The sequence below is a fragment of the Gavialis gangeticus genome, unplaced genomic scaffold (genome assembly GCF_001723915.1).
Source record: "Gavialis gangeticus isolate Ggan-Ray unplaced genomic scaffold, GavGan_comp1, whole genome shotgun sequence".
NCBI classification, from domain to species: Eukaryota; Metazoa; Chordata; order Crocodylia; family Gavialidae; genus Gavialis; species Gavialis gangeticus.
The window spans coordinates 26,252,746-26,271,530 of record NW_017728994.1 but is presented as its reverse complement, the minus strand read 5'-3'; the positions used below and the strand labels follow the sequence as shown (position 1 = coordinate 26,271,530).

The 18,785-nt window shown below is 47.7% G+C and overlaps 1 protein-coding gene across 6 annotated transcripts in view; it reads left to right on the top strand.

Annotated features, from left to right (window-relative positions):
- ZSWIM8 (zinc finger SWIM-type containing 8) overlaps positions 1-18,785 on the top strand; it is a 118,356-nt gene that overhangs the window by 62,661 nt on the left and 36,910 nt on the right. For 5 of the 6 annotated variants that reach the window (XM_019502417.1, XM_019502418.1, XM_019502416.1 and 2 more), the window contains 9 exons: positions 1,270-1,351; positions 1,790-1,910; positions 2,495-2,696; positions 5,747-5,922; positions 9,548-10,556; positions 12,744-12,875; positions 15,420-15,599; positions 16,877-17,060; positions 17,649-17,747. In XM_019502417.1, coding sequence (XP_019357962.1) covers positions 1,270-1,351; positions 1,790-1,910; positions 2,495-2,696; positions 5,747-5,922; positions 9,548-10,556; positions 12,744-12,875; positions 15,420-15,599; positions 16,877-17,060; positions 17,649-17,747 — 2,185 coding nt within the window. The remainder of the gene's footprint in view (positions 1-1,269; positions 1,352-1,789; positions 1,911-2,494; positions 2,697-5,746; positions 5,923-9,547; positions 10,557-12,743; positions 12,876-15,419; positions 15,600-16,876; positions 17,061-17,648; positions 17,748-18,785) is intronic. The other variant, XM_019502419.1, reaches the window with a different exon arrangement.

Sequence of the window (18,785 nt, the reverse complement as noted above, 5' to 3'; positions counted from 1 at the left end):
GTGTCAGAGGCCTTGCTGAAGTCCAGAAAGACTACATCCACGGTGACACCTGCATCCAAGGCTTTTGTGACCTGATCATAAAAGGCAATCAGGTTGGTCTGACATGACCTGCCCCTAATAAAATCGTGCTGGTTGCCCTTGAGCATCATCGCTGAAGCTGGCCCATCACAGATGTGCTCCTTGATGTTCTTCTCAAAGAGTTTCCCTAGGATTGAGGTAAGACTGACGGGCCTGTAGTTGCCCGGGTCCTCCCTCCTCCCTTTTTTAAAGATGGGGACCATGTTGGCTATCTTCCAATCATCTGGCACCTGGCCCGAGCACCACGAGCACTCGTAAAGCTGTGCCAAGGGCCCTGCAATAACCCCTGCTAGCTCCCTCAAGACCCTGGGGTGGAGAGCATCTGGACCTGCTGATTTGAACACATCCAGCCCCTCCAGATGCTCTCTAACCTGGTTCTCCCCAACATGAGGTCTGGAGGCAATCCCCTCGAGTCCGTCTTGCATCATGGTGGGGAAGTCCTGGTCCCTGCACAAGAAAACGGAGGTGAAGAATTGGTTAAAGAGATCTGCTTTCTCCTCTGGCGCAACCACCAGATTGCCCAGAGTATCTTGCAGGGGCCCCACGTTTCCCAGTGCCGCCTTCATCCTCCCTATATATTTGAAAAAGGACTTTTTATTATCTTTGATCTTGGACGCTAGTCCTAGCTGTGTCTGCCTTGGCTTTCATGGCAGCTCCCCCTACAGGCCCGAGCAGAGGAGGTATACTCCTTTTTGGAGATGGAAGTGGGGGTGCTAAGTAATGGAAGCATGTAGAGTAGTTGTAAGAAAATGTTGCATATGTTGAAATGAGAAGCTTAGAATTGCAAAATCATTTTTCCTTATTTAAAATGAAAGATAGGATCATCCACACCTTTCTGTTCTTTTATTTACCTTGCAGGGTATGAACTATGTGACAAGGTTTGCTTAATTTACCTTAAGGTAAAACATGGAGGAAAGTGGAATAACTAGAGTTATGCTATGGTATCAGCTGCAGTATGTGTTACTCCCTCCACTGGAGTACTTAAAAGTACTCTTACACATATATAGTAGGTATAAATCTCTAAGTTGTGCACTAGATAGACAACCCAGAAAGGAAACTGGACTAAAGTGTGTTTAAACATCTGTCAGTCCCAGGTCCCTCAGAAACAAAAATCTGAATAGTTGCTTGGTTTATGACAGGGTAAGAGGTGCACATGTATTTTTAAATGGTACTGAATGTCTTGTGTTTTAGATTCTTCCAACTGCTCAGCGTTTGCTGGATGAGTTGCTGTCTTCTCAGTCCACTGCCATCAACACAGTGTGTGGAGCCCCAGGTAACATGGATAATTCTTATTACATTTGATGTTCTATAGTCTGCCTCAGGGATGGGAATCAATCACATCTCCATCAGTGGGTGCTCCTGGCTTGCTGAGACATTATGTAATTTGAGGCTGCAGGGGGAGGAGAGAGGAAAGCAGAGAGATTTATGTGTGTGCAGGGAGCTGTAGGAAGTTGCTGGTGTTACAGGTTTGGTGAGAACTTACAGTGAATAAAAGGAGCTCCAGGTACTACCACATCTAGGTTATTTTTAATGGAAGAGTTTCCCATGTAACCCAGTGCAAACAACTGAAAAATGTTTCTAGAGTCCATAAACAGGTCTGTGTCTACTTTTGCACTGAATTGAAAATGTGTTGCTTATCTGCTGCCTGTACCCTCTGGAATAGGGGATATAGACTGTAACTTTCTAACACCTGCAAACTGTGTTTCTCAAGATCCCACTGCTGGTCCCTCAGCCTCAGATCAAAGCACCTGGTACCTAGATGAATCTACTCTGAGTGACAACATAAAGAAAACCCTTCACAAATTCTGTGGGCCCTCTCCTGTTGTTTTCAGGTAAATTGCCTCCTCATCAGAGTAATAATCATCCCTGCCTACACATGAAACATAACAGGGACTTTGAGTCTAGGGCAGAGGCGGGCAATTATTTTGGGCAGAGGGCTGCTTACTGAGTTTTGGCAAGCCATTGAGGGCTGCATGATGGGCAGCATAGGGCAGATAAATATTTAACTTTCTAAATATTTTAGGGGCCCTGCAGGCTGGATAGAATGGCTTGGCGGGCTGCATTTTGCCCACCCCTGGTCTAGGGAATTATCTTCTTGGTTACTTTATGGCCTGTAGTGTTAAACTGGTATGATGCCTTGAAACTCAAGATTTTTAATTTTAGGTCACCCTTCCAGTTTTTCATCTGTCTAGTAAATAAGATCCTCTCTGGAGTTGAGAATGTATGTTACTTGTTTGTTCCTCTCTGACTCCTATTGCACTGTGTTTCTTCAGTGAGATGTGGTTCCTTCTGCCTTTTTCAACCTGCAAAACTGATGCATGTAAATATATACCATTGTGCAGCTTTGTCCCTGTTTTTTGCTGCTGTGCTTTATCTTGTCTTCTGTTCTTTTATTCTCTCCATTTCCCCCTCTCAGTGATGTGAACTCTATGTACCTCTCTTCCACGGAGCCACCAGCTGCTGCTGAATGGGCGTGTCTCCTTCGTCCCCTGAGAGGGAGAGAGCCCGAGGGGATCTGGAATCTGCTGTCCATTGTCCGAGAGATGTTTAAGAGGCGAGATAGCAATGCAGCCCCTCTGCTGGAGATCCTAACTGACCAGTGTCTGACTTATGAGCAGGTATTTAAACCTTGTGGGGGAGCAGAGCAGTGACTGGGGGAGCTAACCAAAGGTGGCAACAATTCCAGTGGTGTTTTGTGCCTTGCAAGTGCATTATGGGAGTAGTCCCTTGCCACTAAAGCAACTTGCTTTTTGGTATTCTGAGTGCTTCTTCAATGATACCAGTTTCACTGGATGTTGGGGTTGTCATGTGTCCTAACATCAACACGAAGCCATTTTCTCAACACCTTTACCTTGACCTTTCCCCTGTGCATAGTCTGTCTGATCGGTGCAGTTTTATTCCATGGATTACCTTAAAATAAGGTGCACTTGAACTAGGGGTGCACCAATAGAGATTTTGGGGGCCGATACAGGTAGCCGATATTTAAGGAGGCAAATTGTCCAATACCAAACCGATTTCTGATACAGCTGCGTGCTGCTGGTAAGTCTGTTATGGTGGAAGGAGACAGAGTAGGGAAGGGGTGTGGAGGGGGCAGATCAATGCCCCCCATGGTGAGGGAGGGGACGGGGTGGGTGCTACTTAGATGGGGTGGGGCAGGCGTGGGATGGAACTGGCTCGTGGAGGAGGGGGGTGACTCCCGCTGCTGGGTGTGCCTCAAGAGGGCACTGTGGGGGAGAGGCAACATATGCCTCCAGATCTGCCCTGGGCAGGTAGGCTGGGGTTGGGGCTGTGCCGGGCTCCACAACCACCCCAAATTTCACCAGATCCAGCTTCCAGTGCCACCACCACCTGCACAGTGCAGCCCCGGCTCTTCCTGGCATGTGGGGGGAGGCAAGGGTTGAGCCAGGGCTGTGCTGGGTAGGCAGCAGCAGTGCCAGGAGAGGGCTAAGGTGAAATTTGGGGTGGCTACAGCCCCCTCCGTAGACCCCTCCCATGTCCTCCCAGGGTGTGTGCAGTGGAGGGAAACGCCCCCCCCCATTAGCCGCAGCTCTGTCCTGTGCCCACCCTACCCCAGCTGGGCAGCAGCTACTCGTGCCCCTTCCCTCCTTCACTGAGGGGGAGTGGGTGGGCACTGATCTGTCCCCCCATGACCCTTCTCTCCCCCCTCCACTTCTACCACAACAGACTTACCAACTGCATGCTGCTGGTCTCTGCTCCTCTCTGCCTGCATACTGTGCTGCAGCTATGTGCATGCACAGGCATGTATTGGCCAAATTATCAGCCACGTTAGCCCGACTTCCAATACAGCCAATTTTCTTTATCGGTACCAGTCCAATATTGAACCGATGTATCAGTACACCTCTAATTTGGACAATATTTTTTTGTGTGTTGGCTTTGAAATTCTGCCATTTGACACAATTCATTAGACTTTGATAATTTTAATTGAAAATAATTTCCGTGAACTTGGGTTGAATTTTATTGTTGGAGAAAAGGTTGATATTGACAGCCTAGGAGATGGATCTTCTTTCTGTAAGTAGAGATGTAAGCAAGAACAGCTATAGTATCCGTTTTTTCCCTATTATCCTATTGTATACCTCAGGGGCAGGCATTTATTTCAGGTGGAGGGCTGCTTACTGAGTTTTGGCAAGATGTTGAGGGCTACATGGGTAGCTCCACCCCTTGACAGGTGCCCCAGCCCCTGGTAGCCATCTGGGCATGGGGTAAGGCAGCATGTGGATATGTGGGGTGTTGGTGGCTATTGAGTTTGTGGGGGGATGTGTGGGGAGGAGGGTGGCTGGTGTGTGTGTGGGGGGGTGAGTGTATGGCAGTGCAAGATGGGGTGTAATTGCATATGTATGGTGGGGTGTACGTGTGGGACTCACTCACTCACTCACTCACTCACTCACTCACTCACTCACTCACTCACTCACTCACACCTTCTCTCCCTGCACATCCCCTTTTCCCCAACTCCCCTCCTGGCTCCAGGGTACCGGCATGGGCTCTGTTCCAGCAGTCACAGGCGTGCAGTTGGGAGCCATGTGATGCTGGAGCAGCCAGCAGGAAAGCAGGGAAATGGCAGCTACAGACAGGGGAAGGAATAGCGAGCGGGCGTGCGGGAGTACAGCTACAGCTTGGCAGGAACATGGGTCCTGCACCAGTGTGCTGGGGCTAGCTCTAGAGGGGCAGCAAGAGTGTGGGGTCTGACACCAGCAATGCTGGAGTGGGGAGGGGACAGGGGTCCTGCACTCCTGCTGTCCTGTTCTTGGCCCCGCCAGCACTGGCTCTGTGCTCCCACTCAGCTCTTGCTGCATTCCCGCATGCCTGCTCACTGCCACTGCACCCTGCCTGTAGCTGCTATTTCACTGCTTTCCTGCCTGCTGCCAGCCACTCCAGCACCACGTGGAGTGGCTGGCAACATGGCTGTAACGGCAGGACTCAGCAGGAGCTATCCCGGCCTGGCCCCAAGAACTGAGGCAATCACTCGTGGTCTTCCCCTCACCCCCCCCACCCCTGCCTTCTTATCTGAATTTCCCTCTGGTGCAGGGAGTGGGAACAGCCAGAGCCTCTGGGAAGCATGGGGCACAGGGCTTCTGGTTGGGGAGTGGGAGGGAAGGTGGGCCTTGGTGCTGGGCTGCATGGTCCTACCACTGGCTTCCCTTGGGTCCGACTGCCCCTGGCTCCTGTCATTTTTGACAGGCAGCCAGGAGGGGATAACTATTCATTTTCTAAATTTTTTAGGGGCCTTGCAGGCCGGATAGAATGGCCTGGTGGGCTGGATGCAGCCTGCGAGCTGTATTTTTGCCTGCCCCGATGCATCTCATCTGTAGATTCAAGGGATCAAAGGTTTCATGCTTCATATCCATTCCTTGCTCTCTCAGGCTGCTGACAGAAAAGCTAGTCTTAGTGACTTACTACCTGGGTATCTGCCCTTTAGGAACCAGTCTGAGCCTATCAAATTCTTGCATGGGGCACCTAACTGTTAGCAGCTAGTGGCAATTTTTATTGTTATGTCTGTGCTGGATTTTTTTAATTCTCCTGGCTTTCAGGCACTGCAAACTTAACAACAGAATATATTTATTTCTTTTCCGTCTGTGATATGTTTCCAGAAATTGTGAAAGAGAGTTTGGCTGTCTAGGCATGGCTCCATTGAATGTCCTTTTTTCTGCAGATAACTGGTTGGTGGTACAGTGTGCGAACATCTGCATCTCACAGTAGTGCCAGTGGGCATACTGGGCGCAGTAATGGCCAGTCTGAGGTGGCTGCTCATGCCTGTGCCAGTATGTGTGATGAGATGGTGGTCCTCTGGAGGCTGGCTGTTCTAGATCCAACCATCAGCCCACAGAGGTAAGCATAAGTGTCAGATAATCTTTGGAGCCAAGACCTGGCGGGTAAAGTTCCTTAAGTGGTGCTATTCAGTCCTGCTTATCCTTGTGGCATCTGGGCACAATTGCACTTTACCACCCTATCCTTAGATGTTTAGCAAGTGTATTATGTTATTAAAGCATATAGTTCAGTTGTAAGTTCTTATGGTCTATATTGGTGTTCAAGGTAACCTTAATCGCTTTTATCTCTAATTGTCCTCACTGCTCTTGCATTAAACCCTATTGTATTTATGTGGTTCTCTGTAATATTCATGGCCTTTTATCCCTTAAATGTGAGTTTTGGCTTGCACTTAAGGCTTTCCTGGTACAGTGGAAGTGTCTTTCTGGAATAGCACTGCACTGAACAGTTCTGTTCAATTATACCCCAGACCTGTTCAGCCATAATATTTCTGTATTTTCTTGTTATCTAGTACTACTTTGCATTGACTCTCAGACCACACCAATCAACCAAATGGCAAAATTGTTTATATTCAGTTGTGTTTTTGGTTTTATCATGCTTTCCTTGCTGTGTCTTCTAGCTTAGTGTAGATTGCTGGTTTGAATCCTAAATACCATATGTGTATTCTTTATTATCAGTTAATATATTAAAGGATGCTGGTCTACCCCATTCTGATAGCTCACTTGCTCTTGTTAATCCATCACCCTTAGTGCATCAGTAAAATCATGCTTCTCTATTTCCAGTGGTGCTAAGTTGTACTGTCAAGTACCTTTCTAAACTCAGGTCAATTACATTGGCAGTTTTCACCTGCCTTCTTGTCCAGTGTCGGTACTGAGAGGGCTTATACAGGTCAGTTTGACATGGTTTGGTTCAAAAATCTATTTAGGTTAAAGCCTGCTAGATGACTGCATTTCTAATCGATTATGTTTTAAATCTGTTATTTTTTGCTAGTAGTTTCACAGGTTTGTATACCCAAAAAATTATCTGTTCTTACTCTGTTCAAGATTGTAACTGTTACGTTTTCTACAGTCCCAAGGAACAACATATAGTGACAAGTCCCACATATAGTGATCATTTTGGTCTGTCTGTGGAATTGTTCAGGGCAGTCATGAGTTCAGGAGAATCAGAAGTATCACAATTCATCCTAAAGCATTTTATGTTGCTTAACATGCACAAATAACCGGTTTCTCCATTTAGTTAAAATTTGAATAGCAGGTGGTGTTTTGATGTTTGATGTTCAGGTTCAGTTTTGCACACTGATACCTTGGTTTGCAAAATATGCAAATTACAGTATGCAGCATTTAGCAGAATATCATGCAATGCGTGCTCTAGTATAAGTTGTTGTACATTGGAAAAGCTAACCTTAAGCTTTTGGAAGGAAAAAAGTATTTTTGGCATATTTTTAAGTGTTTGCTCACTTCTTAATCTTTTAACTATCATTGAACATGAATATAATGTCATAATTTTAGGGTACATCTCCTTAAAAAGATGTTGTCTCTGCCTTGAAGAATTTACAGTATAAAAGCTTAAGGTAGACAAAGTGAAGCCAGTAGGAAACCAGGAATGAAGGCTTAAAACAGTGAGTCATGTCACACTGTTAGTAAAACAAGTTCTTTGTTCATATCTTCCCTTTTCTGCAGTGTGTGAATCTCCTAACATTCTGGTCATTTGATGCATTCCAAATTACTAAAAGTTCCTACTTTTGTCATGGATGATTCAGGTGTTTTTTACTTTTCCTTTCCCATTCTCCTGCCATTTCAATACAGTCACCAAAGGGGATATGTTCTGCCTTGGTTCAGCTTCTTTGTAGCTTTTTATTCTCACTCCTTCAGGTTTCTCCAGTGGATTGCAATTAGACTTGCTTCACTCTTCCTAAATTGTTGCAGGTTCCCCCACAGCCTTTTGCTACCTTTTCTTTGAGTAACTCCTCCACCCCTTTCTGCTACAAAGCCTATTTGATTAATCCATGTCAGCCTATTCGCTAGCTAACTGGGTTGCTTAGCAGTCAAGTGGAAGCAGTCCATTTTGTAGAGCTCCTTTTATCCCAGACTAATGTGCTTTGAGACTTAATGCTTAACACCCTTACTCGGTGTACTTCCATGTTATTTTGCTTTTGAGACTAAAAAGATTGAGAAGGTCTGTGTGTGTAAGTCCTGTCTTTGGAGCCTGTAGTAGAGCTGTGTTGAGAAATTTGGATTTGCCTAGTGATTTAGGAATGCATTTGCTCCTTTCTAGTTACTCTCTCCATGCTTATGGTCAAAGTGAAACTGAGGTTGGGAAGGAATTTTTCCTGGCTTGGATTGTCATGGGATCTTCCATTTTTCACCCTCTTCTAGCTTGGGTCTGGGATTACCTGCTAGGATCATCTGGGCATACCCTACCTAATCAGTTCTACTGCAGTGGCCCTGGGCAATGGTGATGCCTTGGTCTCTCTAGTTTTCTGCTTGTTGTGAACAAGTTAGACTCCAACTTGTCAATCCTCAAGAGACTAACTCAAGTTATTGGGCTCACTCTTGAGGTATCTGGGTGAAATAATGGGCTTTATATAGAAGTCCAAGCTAGATCATCCACTTCTGTCACTAACTATGAACCTGACTGTGTAGGCTTTTAATACTCAAGGGAGGAGGATTTGATATTCTTGAGTAGAAGTATTAGCTTTAAGAGCTATGCAAACCATTTGAATTTTCTTTGCTAGTTGTTCACAGTTTGGACATGCAGCAGTTCCCTGTTGTAGTCCTGAGTGCAGTGGTTCTCAGCTTCTTCGGGGACAGGACACGCTTTGCCATTTTCTGAATGTGATGGCACCTCTGGTTGAGAACCACTGTTAGTGTTGCCTCAGTTTACTTCAGTGCTTCTCAGTTGGTTCTGCTGCCTTCAGGTAAAACTGCCCTGTATGCCCGCTGAACAGCCAGTCTATGCACATGCACACAGAGTCCTGCTGCATTATTGATTTATTGGCGGGATATTTCTTCAGAGGGGGGGTTCCTCTATGATCCTTTGATTGACCTGAAGCAGGCAAGAGCTGCCTTATGCTGTGTAGTCCCTTTCAGTCTGTCCCCTCTGTGCTCCTTCTGGAAACAGAGGTGGATGGGTGGATCTGTTTCTGGGAGGAGCATGGGAGGGGGTGGACTGGGAGAGCTATAGCAGCTCAGCTTCTGCCTGCTTAGGATCATCGCAGTCCTAATGCAGCAGGAGTGTGTATTCAGGGGAGTTTGACCTGGCTGCTGCCATGGCATTCAGTGCTTGCCTTGTTGCACCCCGTGGGGGTGGGGAGGAAAGGAACTTGTGGCACCCTGTTTGGAACTAGTGCCTTAGTATCTCAGCAGTGTCAAAGGTCACGACTCCAATGTGGTAATTGCAAGGTTTAACTGCGTTGCAGCTTGCAATGCTTCACCCTAAACTCCCAACTTGCTGCAAATTTTCAAGTTTGACTTGGCAGCATTTTGCTTTTGTGGCACTGGCCTAGCTAGGAGCTGATTGTTGACTTGTCTATTTCCTTTCCCTAGACAATTTTCTGACGGATTAATGTTGTTTACACTAACTCAGCAGAAGAGGCTCTTGACAGAGGTATTCTATGAGTTGAGGGTAGTCTGTTGTTAGTGCATTTTGTGGCTCCTTTCTGATCTGTCCTTTTCCTCCTCCCCACTAGGCGCAGGGACCTTTGCACCCAGCTCAGACAGTGGCAGCTGAAGGTCATAGATAACGTCAAGAGAGGACAGCACAAGAAATCCCTGGAGAAACTCTTCCAGGGTTTCAAGCCAGCTGTTGAAGCTTGTTACTTCAACTGGGAGGAGGCGTATCCCATCCCTGGGATTACCTACAGCAGCACTGACAAGAAGAACTCATTCTGTTGGGTAAAGGCCATTCAACAAAGGAACTGCCGGTTGCAGTGTGTGGAAACCACCTGTGAGGCTGGTAGAACCCCTGGACAGGAATCTGGAGGAATGTGTCTGCAGCCAGGGGACAGAACCCGTCCGTCTTCTCAAGAACCAGCTGTCCGTCCGAAGGAGCTCATTGGGAAGAGGAAACTGGTCTCTGATGCTCCTCAGAGGGTTTTAAGGCGACTTTCTGCAGAAGGAGATAAAGCAGTTTATAAGACAACAGTGGGCAAAGCCAAGCTGCCAGTAGGGAAAAGCTTGGCCAGTAAGCATAGTGGGAAACGACGCATGAGCAGCGAAGACAGCTCTCTGGAGCCGGATTTGGCAGAGATGAGCCTGGATGACAGCAGCTTAGCTCTGGGAGCAGAGGCCAGCAATACATTTAGTTTCACTGAGAGCTCCCTGAGCAGGAGTTACAGGGACACTTTTGAGGATGACGGTGGTGTGTACTTCTCTGAGGGACCTGAGCCCAGCATCAGGAGTACTCCCACTGCCAAGAAAACTCCAAAGGATCCTGTGGGAGAAATGGGCAGTGGGGATGATGATCTGCCTTCTGCAGATGAGAACAGCGGTGGTGCAAGTTTGAAGCCAGAAGAAGTGGGAGAGAATGGTGCAGCTGGGGGAGGGGATGAAGGGGAGGAGGAAGATGATTACCAGGTGTACTATATGAATCCACAGGAGGTGGCCAAGGAGGAGGATGACAAGGCAGAGGTAGGCAATGAAGAGGAGCAGGATGTCTTTGCGGGCATAAAGCCACTGGAACAGGAAAACCGAATGGAGGTGAGAAAATCTAGTTGCAAAATTGTAATGTGTAGGTGTTTTAATTTTCCTGTATGTATTGCACACGCAAACTGTTAAAAGTGTATTGCTGCAGTTGCAAAATCAAGTATTCAGAAGTTAGGAAAAGCCTAAATTGAGGCTGTTTGGGCAACCTTAATTCAGTCTCCTTGATGGTGTAAACCATGATACCACCATCAGTTATAGATCCTATCATTAATGTTCTCTACAGGGCCTATGGTTCAGTCAGTGCACAGAATGGACTGTTGGTGACAAATGAGACTTGTGTAGTGGAGATTATACAGAGGTGGGACTCCTGCCTTACTTTTTGCAGGAGTTAGAAGGTATACAGTGAGTGAGACAGACCTGCAGGAAGAGAAAGGAAGGTCCCAGGATTAAGGCAATGGAACGCTGCCCTGGAGAATTGGTGTCTACCTCTGACACACTTCCTATGTGATGCTGAACAAGTCTGAACCAAGTTTTTACAGATGGCCTTGTTAATTATGTGACTTCTTTTCTGGGTGCCTGACTGGTTTGCAGAAGTGCTGAGGTCTCAAAGCTACAACTAAAAGTACATTATATGTGATTAAAGACTTTATCATATAAAACATACGCTTAAAAAAGCTGAAATAAAAATCACAGGGGCACTGTCATTATTGAATTTCCTAACTCCTGTGTACTTGACTTTTTTTTCAGCCTTACTATTTTTGTAATGTAATATGTGTGTTAACTACCTAGGTGTGTGCTATTAAATAAAATAAAACTGAGCCACAAGATGACACTTTTATTAGTAGATCAGCAGGACTGGAAATTTTCAATCTACCACACAGGCCTTTCCACTTGAGGTATTGGTGTAAATGATTGCAATAGTAGATGTTGTCCTCTGTAAATCCGTTAGTAAGTAGGAAGCTGAGAATTGATGCTTTTGCAAGGATGTTGCACAGATGTTGCCTGATGGCCCAGTAGCAGTGAGACTTTGGTTCCCTTCCAAGTTCTGCACTGGAGTATGTTCCAGTGTCCGTTCTTCTCAAATGTGTCCCTTTTCCCCACCCCCTTCAGTGGTCCTAATGCTGCCTCTTTCCTAACCCTAAGATGCTGCTCCCCTGTTCATCCTTTTCCGGTCATTGAGCCAGTCCTATATGGGTCCTCATCCATTTTATGTGCTCAGCGACTCCTAGTTTCTCAGCACCCTAACTCCGTACCCCCACTCCAAGTATTCCACACTCCCACGAGTTTTCAGTTTTGCCCCAGGATCCTTGTTTCATTGTACCCAGCAGGGCAGATGTGGAGAGCACAGGAAAGATAGGTTCTCTTCTTTGGGTTCTGCTGTCTGGCTTTGGGATGGCAGACAGCAGTCCAGGGGGACAGTTGCACAAAGAAGTCCTGCTTTCCCTTGAACTGGAGCATGTCAATTCATGACATAATTCTTGAAGTGTTCACTAGCTGTGAGCATTAGCAAGTCTCTACAGACTCTGTGTGAACTGCAGTTGCTTTCCTAATGCTTACACCTTGTCCAAATGGGCAGATTTTCACAGAGATGGCAAATGACAAATCCCCGTTTCCCAGTGCCAAATCTTAGGTGCTTGCTCCAAAGCTTTGGGGCACCAGCATTTATCAGATGAAAGGTTGTCTGAGTCCTTTAATGTTAGCAAAGCAGAGTGTTTTCTTCTGCCTTCTTGGAAATGGCTGGATTATTTTAGAGGAAACTTAAATTGAGGCAGACACTGAACATGGAAGACTTCAGCCCTAAGGTGTGGGCAGATGTTACAGGATAAAGGCTGGCTAAGGTATAAGAAAATGAAAACAGAGTTGAATAGTGGGAACTGACAGGCAACTATAACAGACTCTGCCATCAGCCCTTGGAAACGTTCATAGAACTTGCAGACTGACTGTGCCAATGGATGGCAGAAGAAGTAGGATGCTAAGAAAAGCAAAGTAAATGGAAATAGTTAACATGACAGATTGGGTTCATTTTTGACCACTGTGTTTTTTCCCATTCCATTGTGTTGGTGCTTTGAGGGAAGGGGACAGGGGCTATATGCAAGAAGACATGGCTCTACAAGCATTTGAGCCAAGCCTGAACTGAGGTCAGCTTGGAACTTAGGTTTCAGTGACACTGAGAGAAAGTGCTTAAGATAGACTAGCCATGGGAAACGGGCTGAATCTGATAATTTGTCCCTTTGTTTGCAGATCCTCTTTGCCTGTGCAGAGGCACTCTATGCACATGGATACAGTAACGAAGCCTGCCGCTTAACTGTAGAGCTGGCCAGGGACCTACTGGCCAACCCTCCTGATCTCAAGGTGGAGCAGCCACCAACCAAGGTAGAGGGAGTGCTTGCCAGCATTGTGAGCGGAAGGGAGAGTAGGCAGGGCTGCCTGGATTCAGAAACCCTCACTGGGCTGTAGAATGAAACTTTGCTGTTCAGAGATGCTGAGGCGCAATAGTCACTGAAATCCCTCTAAATATGGCTGCATTTTGCTTGAACTTGCCTTTTAACCCGTTTTTTGGATTAGGCTTCTCTGCTTGTTCAGTAGTTTACTTGGCAAAAAAATGGGTGGTTCTGTATGTAGGGGAGAGGAAGGGAGTCTCAAATCACCAGTCACTAGAACCTACATCTCATTCTTTCCTGGTTGCCTTCCTTTCTCTGGCCTCCACTTGTCCCTACCTAGCCTTGGGCCTTGTCTTTAGGAAGCCACCATGAGCAACTCTCCCTGTTGGATCAGTGTGCATCTGCATCAGTGTAGGGATGATACTTTTTTGGCAAGTGTGGTGCATGCTGAATCCTGCACCTGCCCCGAGTGCCACTTCTGTCCCCTGCCCCGAACGCTACACATGGAGGCTGCATGTACCACTTGTTTCATGTGCTGCAAGTTGGCCACCCTTGATCTACACCAGGGCTGTCTAGCTGGTGGTCCATGGGCTGAATGCAGCCTGCAAAGAGTTAAATTGTGGACTTCTGGGGTTTGGCCAGCTGCTGCTTCACCCCTCTGTTGTTTGGCTGCAGCAGCAGCTAGAGTCTCTGGGCTCTCCCTTTTAGCTTCTGCTTCCTGTCCCCACCCCAGAGGGTGGGGCAGTTATGGCAGCATGGGGAGCTGAGGGTGAGCCTGGGGTGCATAGTATTGAAGGGCCTGTGGTGAAGCAGTGGGCATGGTGTTGTGGGTGCACAGTTCAGGCAGGGGATCATGAGCTTGTGGTGGAGGGTGTCTTTGAGTCGGGTGGACCAAGGGGACTGGGTTCTGTGGTGCTGCCTCCAGGGCATGTGGCCCTGAGCCACGTGGAAGTCAGACAGCCCTAATCTACACCTTCTGTTTTAACTATCAAATTGAACACAACATGTTCTAACATGTTTGTATGTCTACATGGTCCTTGTGTCTGTGTCCTGCATGGCTTAAAAACCAGCACCAAGAATAGATTTGCCTTTATTGCAGCTTTATACCTAAGTAGAGCAAAAGCTCTTTGTAAGTTGAGCGTTTGAGAGCCAGAGCATTTTGGTTTTGGCAGGCTCTGCTGCAGATTGTGGCTCCAGCCCTAGCCCCCCCCCCCTGCCCCCAGTGGCAGTGAGGGAGTGGAAAGCCCTGCACAGCTGTGGCAGGGGATGGAGACATGAGTGGCTCGTCCAGGGGGTGCAGGGAGTGGGGGGCATGCAGTCTAGGAGGGCACTGGGGGGAGGGGCATGCCCCTGGATCTGCCTGTGGGGTGAAGCGGGTTGCAGGCTGGGGCCGGGGCAGCACTGGGCTGTTCCCGGCCAGGCTGCACTCAAGCTGGGCAGCTGCAGCGGTGGCACTGGGAGCAGGGCCATGGGGTGGGCTGTAGCCCCCCTAATCCCTGCTCCTAGTGCTGCCACCGAGCGCAGTGTGGGCCAGGCCTGGTGGGAACAGCCCAGTAGAGCCTTCCAGCCCACAGCTGCAGCCCACCCTGCGCTGTGCCCACCAGCCCTTGGGTGGAGGAGAAGGCTGCGCCTGGCTGTTGCTGCCAGGCCTGGCCTGCACTGCACTTAGTGGCAGTGCAGTGGTTGTGGGGGCTACAGCCTCACTCCTGCCGCAGCCACCTGGCCTGAGCACAGCCCAGCCTGGGAAGAGCCCCAACCTGCCCTGCCCCATGTGCCGATCCTGGGAGACATGCCCCCCCTTGCACCCTTCTGGGCTGTGTGTTCTCCCACCCCCACCTCCCTCCCTGAGCCCCCTGGATGAGCCACTTGTGGTTCTGTCATCTGCCCCACCCTGGCTATACAGGACCTGTCCCTGCCCCAGCCCCACTCTGTACCTCAGAGCTGCTGGCACTGCCCCATGTTTGGGGGAACACGTGCCCCTGCAGTCTGCGCATTGCCGAGGCGGCCACTGTTGCGGGCTAGGCTTTGCATCCCAAGCCCTGCTGCACATACCCCCCAGGCCTCAGCCCTTTCCCTTCCCCACCTACTGAACTGCTTGGGGTTGCGGGGGGTGGGGAAAGGGGCATGCAAGTGCTCGGCCCCCATAGCTCAGGATTGACTTCAAGAGGCTCCAGGATCCACCAGTTGATCCTGATTGACTGGTTGGAAAGAAGGCAAAACACACTTATGTTGTTGTATGGGAGTGGAGGTTGAAAGAAGCCGTGGAAAAGTGTGTCTAGAGCCACTGGAGACTGGATTTCCTGGCACATGGAGAGAGTGCTAAACTGCGTCCCTACTTCACTATCTGAGAAACTGTGGCATTAAGGGGGGTGGGGAGCAAAGGTAGTTAAGAGGCAGGAGAAAACAGTGCTTCCAGGAAAATAAGCAAGAGATGTCCTGAACTGTCAGATGGGGAGGGTGGGCCAGGGTCACACCATCACACCTGGGTTGAATTTCTTTCTATGAAGTGAGTGTTAAAAGTGTACTCCTTAAACAGGGGAAGAAGAACAAGGTGTCAACCAGCAAGCAGACATGGATGGCAACTAACACCCTGTCCAAAGCTGCTTTCCTGCTAACTGTGCTGAGTGAGCGTCTGGAGTATCACAACCTTGCCTTCCGCATCGGCATGTTTGCCCTGGAGCTACAGAGGCCACCAGCCTCTACCAAAGCCCTGGAGGTAGGAAGTGTCCCGTAAAAGGGCCATACCCACAAGCAGTACTGGGATTTCCCCCTTTGAGTTCCTTGTTTTTGGTCCTGCCTTCAGAACTAGTTGCTAGGGAGCCAAATGATACCTTGAGGATCCTGAATGGGTTGTTGATTTACCTAAAATTGTTGGTACTGGCTGCTTCTACTTCACATGCACCTTAAGCCAAATCTTCAGTGAAAGAGGGCTTAGGTCTTCTCCGCAGAAAGTTGCATAGACTTGTTCTCAGTGGTGAATCCAACATTATTTAAGTTGGAGTTTGAACCAGTTTTAATTAGCACATGATTTTGGTTTGAGTGGCTTGCTTCCATTTAGCTCATCTGTTCCTTATAGGTTTAAGCTAAACTGAAAAGCCACTCTTAAACTGATGTATGTGTTTCTGGACTAAATCATTTACACCTCAGGGTAAACTGCTGCAGTTTGTGCATGTAGACAGGCAGTAAGTCCTGCCCACCTTTTATACTTGGATGTATAAATGCATACACAGTTTTGGGTGCACAATTACATATATGGTTAACTACTGCTCTCAGGGCCCCTGTCTTAAAATTAGGTTCAAGACTTTGCACATTTGATTTGAAGCTCTTGTCAATTTTTTTTGACCACACAGAGGTGGTGCTTCCATCAGAAGTGCACAAGTTTGCTGAGCCCTATCAAGAAATAAACTTGTTTCTCTGAGGTGGCCTACACTTGTATGTAATGGGCTCAGCGAGACCCTTAAATGTGGGGCTAACAGTCACTAACCTAAACTGTTCTCCTCCAGTCCTAATGCGTTAGGAAGGCTAGAGCAAGGTATAATATCCTATGAGATGACAGTCTTTGTTTCAGTTGAATATTGATGTCCTTGGCCCTGTTCTACTCCTGGATAGTCCCTTCTGTTTCAAGCTGTTGTATTGCATAAGGTAGCAACCTTCTGCAACCTTCTCTTCAGTATGTCCTGGTGAAGACTGACTCCACCTTCCTCCCAGCCAGGCTTCAGAGTGATTTGTGATTGACTGAGTTGTGCATAGGGAAGTAGTCTAGACTTGCACATCCTATGCAGCTGTCTCCAGCTGAGCACGGTCTGTCCTCACTGTTGTGCCTGCTTAGGGGGAAGAACGCAAGGGTGATTTAGAGTTCAGTGGATTACAAGGCATGTAATCTGAATCGATCTAAACTTTTTCTGCGCTTGAATATCTGTAGGGCAGGATGGTTGTGTACCTGGGGGTCTCTGCTGATGGCTGCTTCTTGTGTTTCCTTGTGGGCACCCCCAGGTGAAGCTGGCATACCAGGAGTCTGAGATTGTGGCCTTGTTAAAGAAGATCCCCTTGGGCACTAATGAGATGAACACTATTCGAGGAAGGGCTGAAGAGCTGAGGGAGGGAACCTTGTGTGATTATCGCCCTGTCCTGCCACTCATGTTGGCCAGCTTTATATTTGATGTCCTGTGCACTCCAGGTACTGTCCCCATCGGTTTGTGTGCACAAGGGGCTCCAAACCTTGGGGACCAAAAGAGGCTTTCGGACCAAACCTGTACCTGCTTTACTATGGTTGCAGCACTACTGACAGTCCCTGCAGTCTACTGCCAAGGTTCGGTTTTCTGCTGCAGTTCCCTCCACATTGCTGTGGATCTCTCTGCACTGTGATAGAACAGACATGCTTTCTGGGACCCCCTCCATCAAAAAGAGTTTGAATTTTACTGTTTTGGGGACCCTGGTTTTGCCCTATAAAAAAAAATCATGGTTCTTTTCAAGTGATTATGGCCCCAGTGCTACTTGGGCTGGAGGGAAACGCATTCACTAACCACCAAAAAAGAGAATCTGTGACTAAACCCGCTTCTGTAGCAGAGCTGGATAAGCTAGGAGGGGTCTAGTTTAGAAATGGAGGGAGAAAGCTTGGAGGCAGTGCTCTGACCTCGGGTCTTACTTGATGGTTTAGAATGGGAGCATGGGAAATGTGACGAGTCCAGACAGCTGCCAGGAATGCTTTCTGCCCTGGGATTCTACCTTTATAGAGCCGAGCATTGATTAGTCTGTCTCTTTCCAGTGGTTTCTCCTACAGGGTCCAGGCCCCCAAGCCGTAATTGGAATAATGAAATGCCTGGGGACGAAGAGCTTGGTTTTGAGGCAGCTGTCGCTGCTCTAGGTAAGAATTCAGCTCTCTTCACCTCTACCTTGTGAAGAAAAAAGTTGTTTCTCATTCATGCTATGAATCTCAGGCTACTTTGGGCAACAGGATTTAAGTCCTGTTGGTTTGTGTCCAATCTGCTATGGAAATGAATGCATTTTGGAAGAATTTTGTTGGAGCTGGTGAAGTGAGTCTGGGACTTGGGTAATGTTGGGGATCTTTATAATGTCATATTTGAGGTCTTTAGGCAGAACTGGTTGATAGGGAGAACGCAGTTAAGGACTTGAACAGACTGGTGGGCTGGCAGAAGTACTGTGTGTTCAAGCCAAACAGCAACAAGGAAGATTGAAAGAAATGCTGAATGAATAGCTGGAATGGGAAATGTTCAAAGAACAAAAGTCAGTTGCTTCAATTGGTCTTAGTAAATGACCTAATTCTTGGCCTCCAGGTCACTTGCAGGCTTGTAGTAGCATGTACACATGCGTAAAGGCCTGTCATACAGATTACTGCAGAGTAATTGAGAGTGGGGATTTACAGAATGCCAGCTTCTCTGCAGTAACTGCATGCAGACCTGTGGTGGACAAAAGCTAATCCATGGTAGTTCACCCGTCTTTCACTGAGGGGAAGCTATCATAGGTAAGAGGATGCACAGAAGCAGTGACTGCAGATCAGCTGACATTCTGTAAATCCTCACTGTCCTTACACCTTGCAGTAACCTGTTCACATGCCTATGCTCTGTTAGTAGCTTGTGTATGCATCGTCTTGGGTTGGATGGATTGTTAGCAGAAATCTTTCCAGAAGGAAAGATGCATTCATGGTGGTTTTTGAACTTCTGCCAGTGGCAGCTGCAGAACCTGGGAAGGGGCAAAGAGTGAACAGTTGGCATGTCTAGCTGAAGACAGGAGTGTGTCAAGCTGGTTTAAGCTCTTACTGAGCGCTGTCAGATTCATATTGCTCTGGCTGTCAAAGTGCAGAGTTCTGGGGAAGAACTTCTGCTCCCACACTTAAAGCATTAAATTATTTCTCCTGTTAACCAGAGAAGTCAGAAGGTATGCA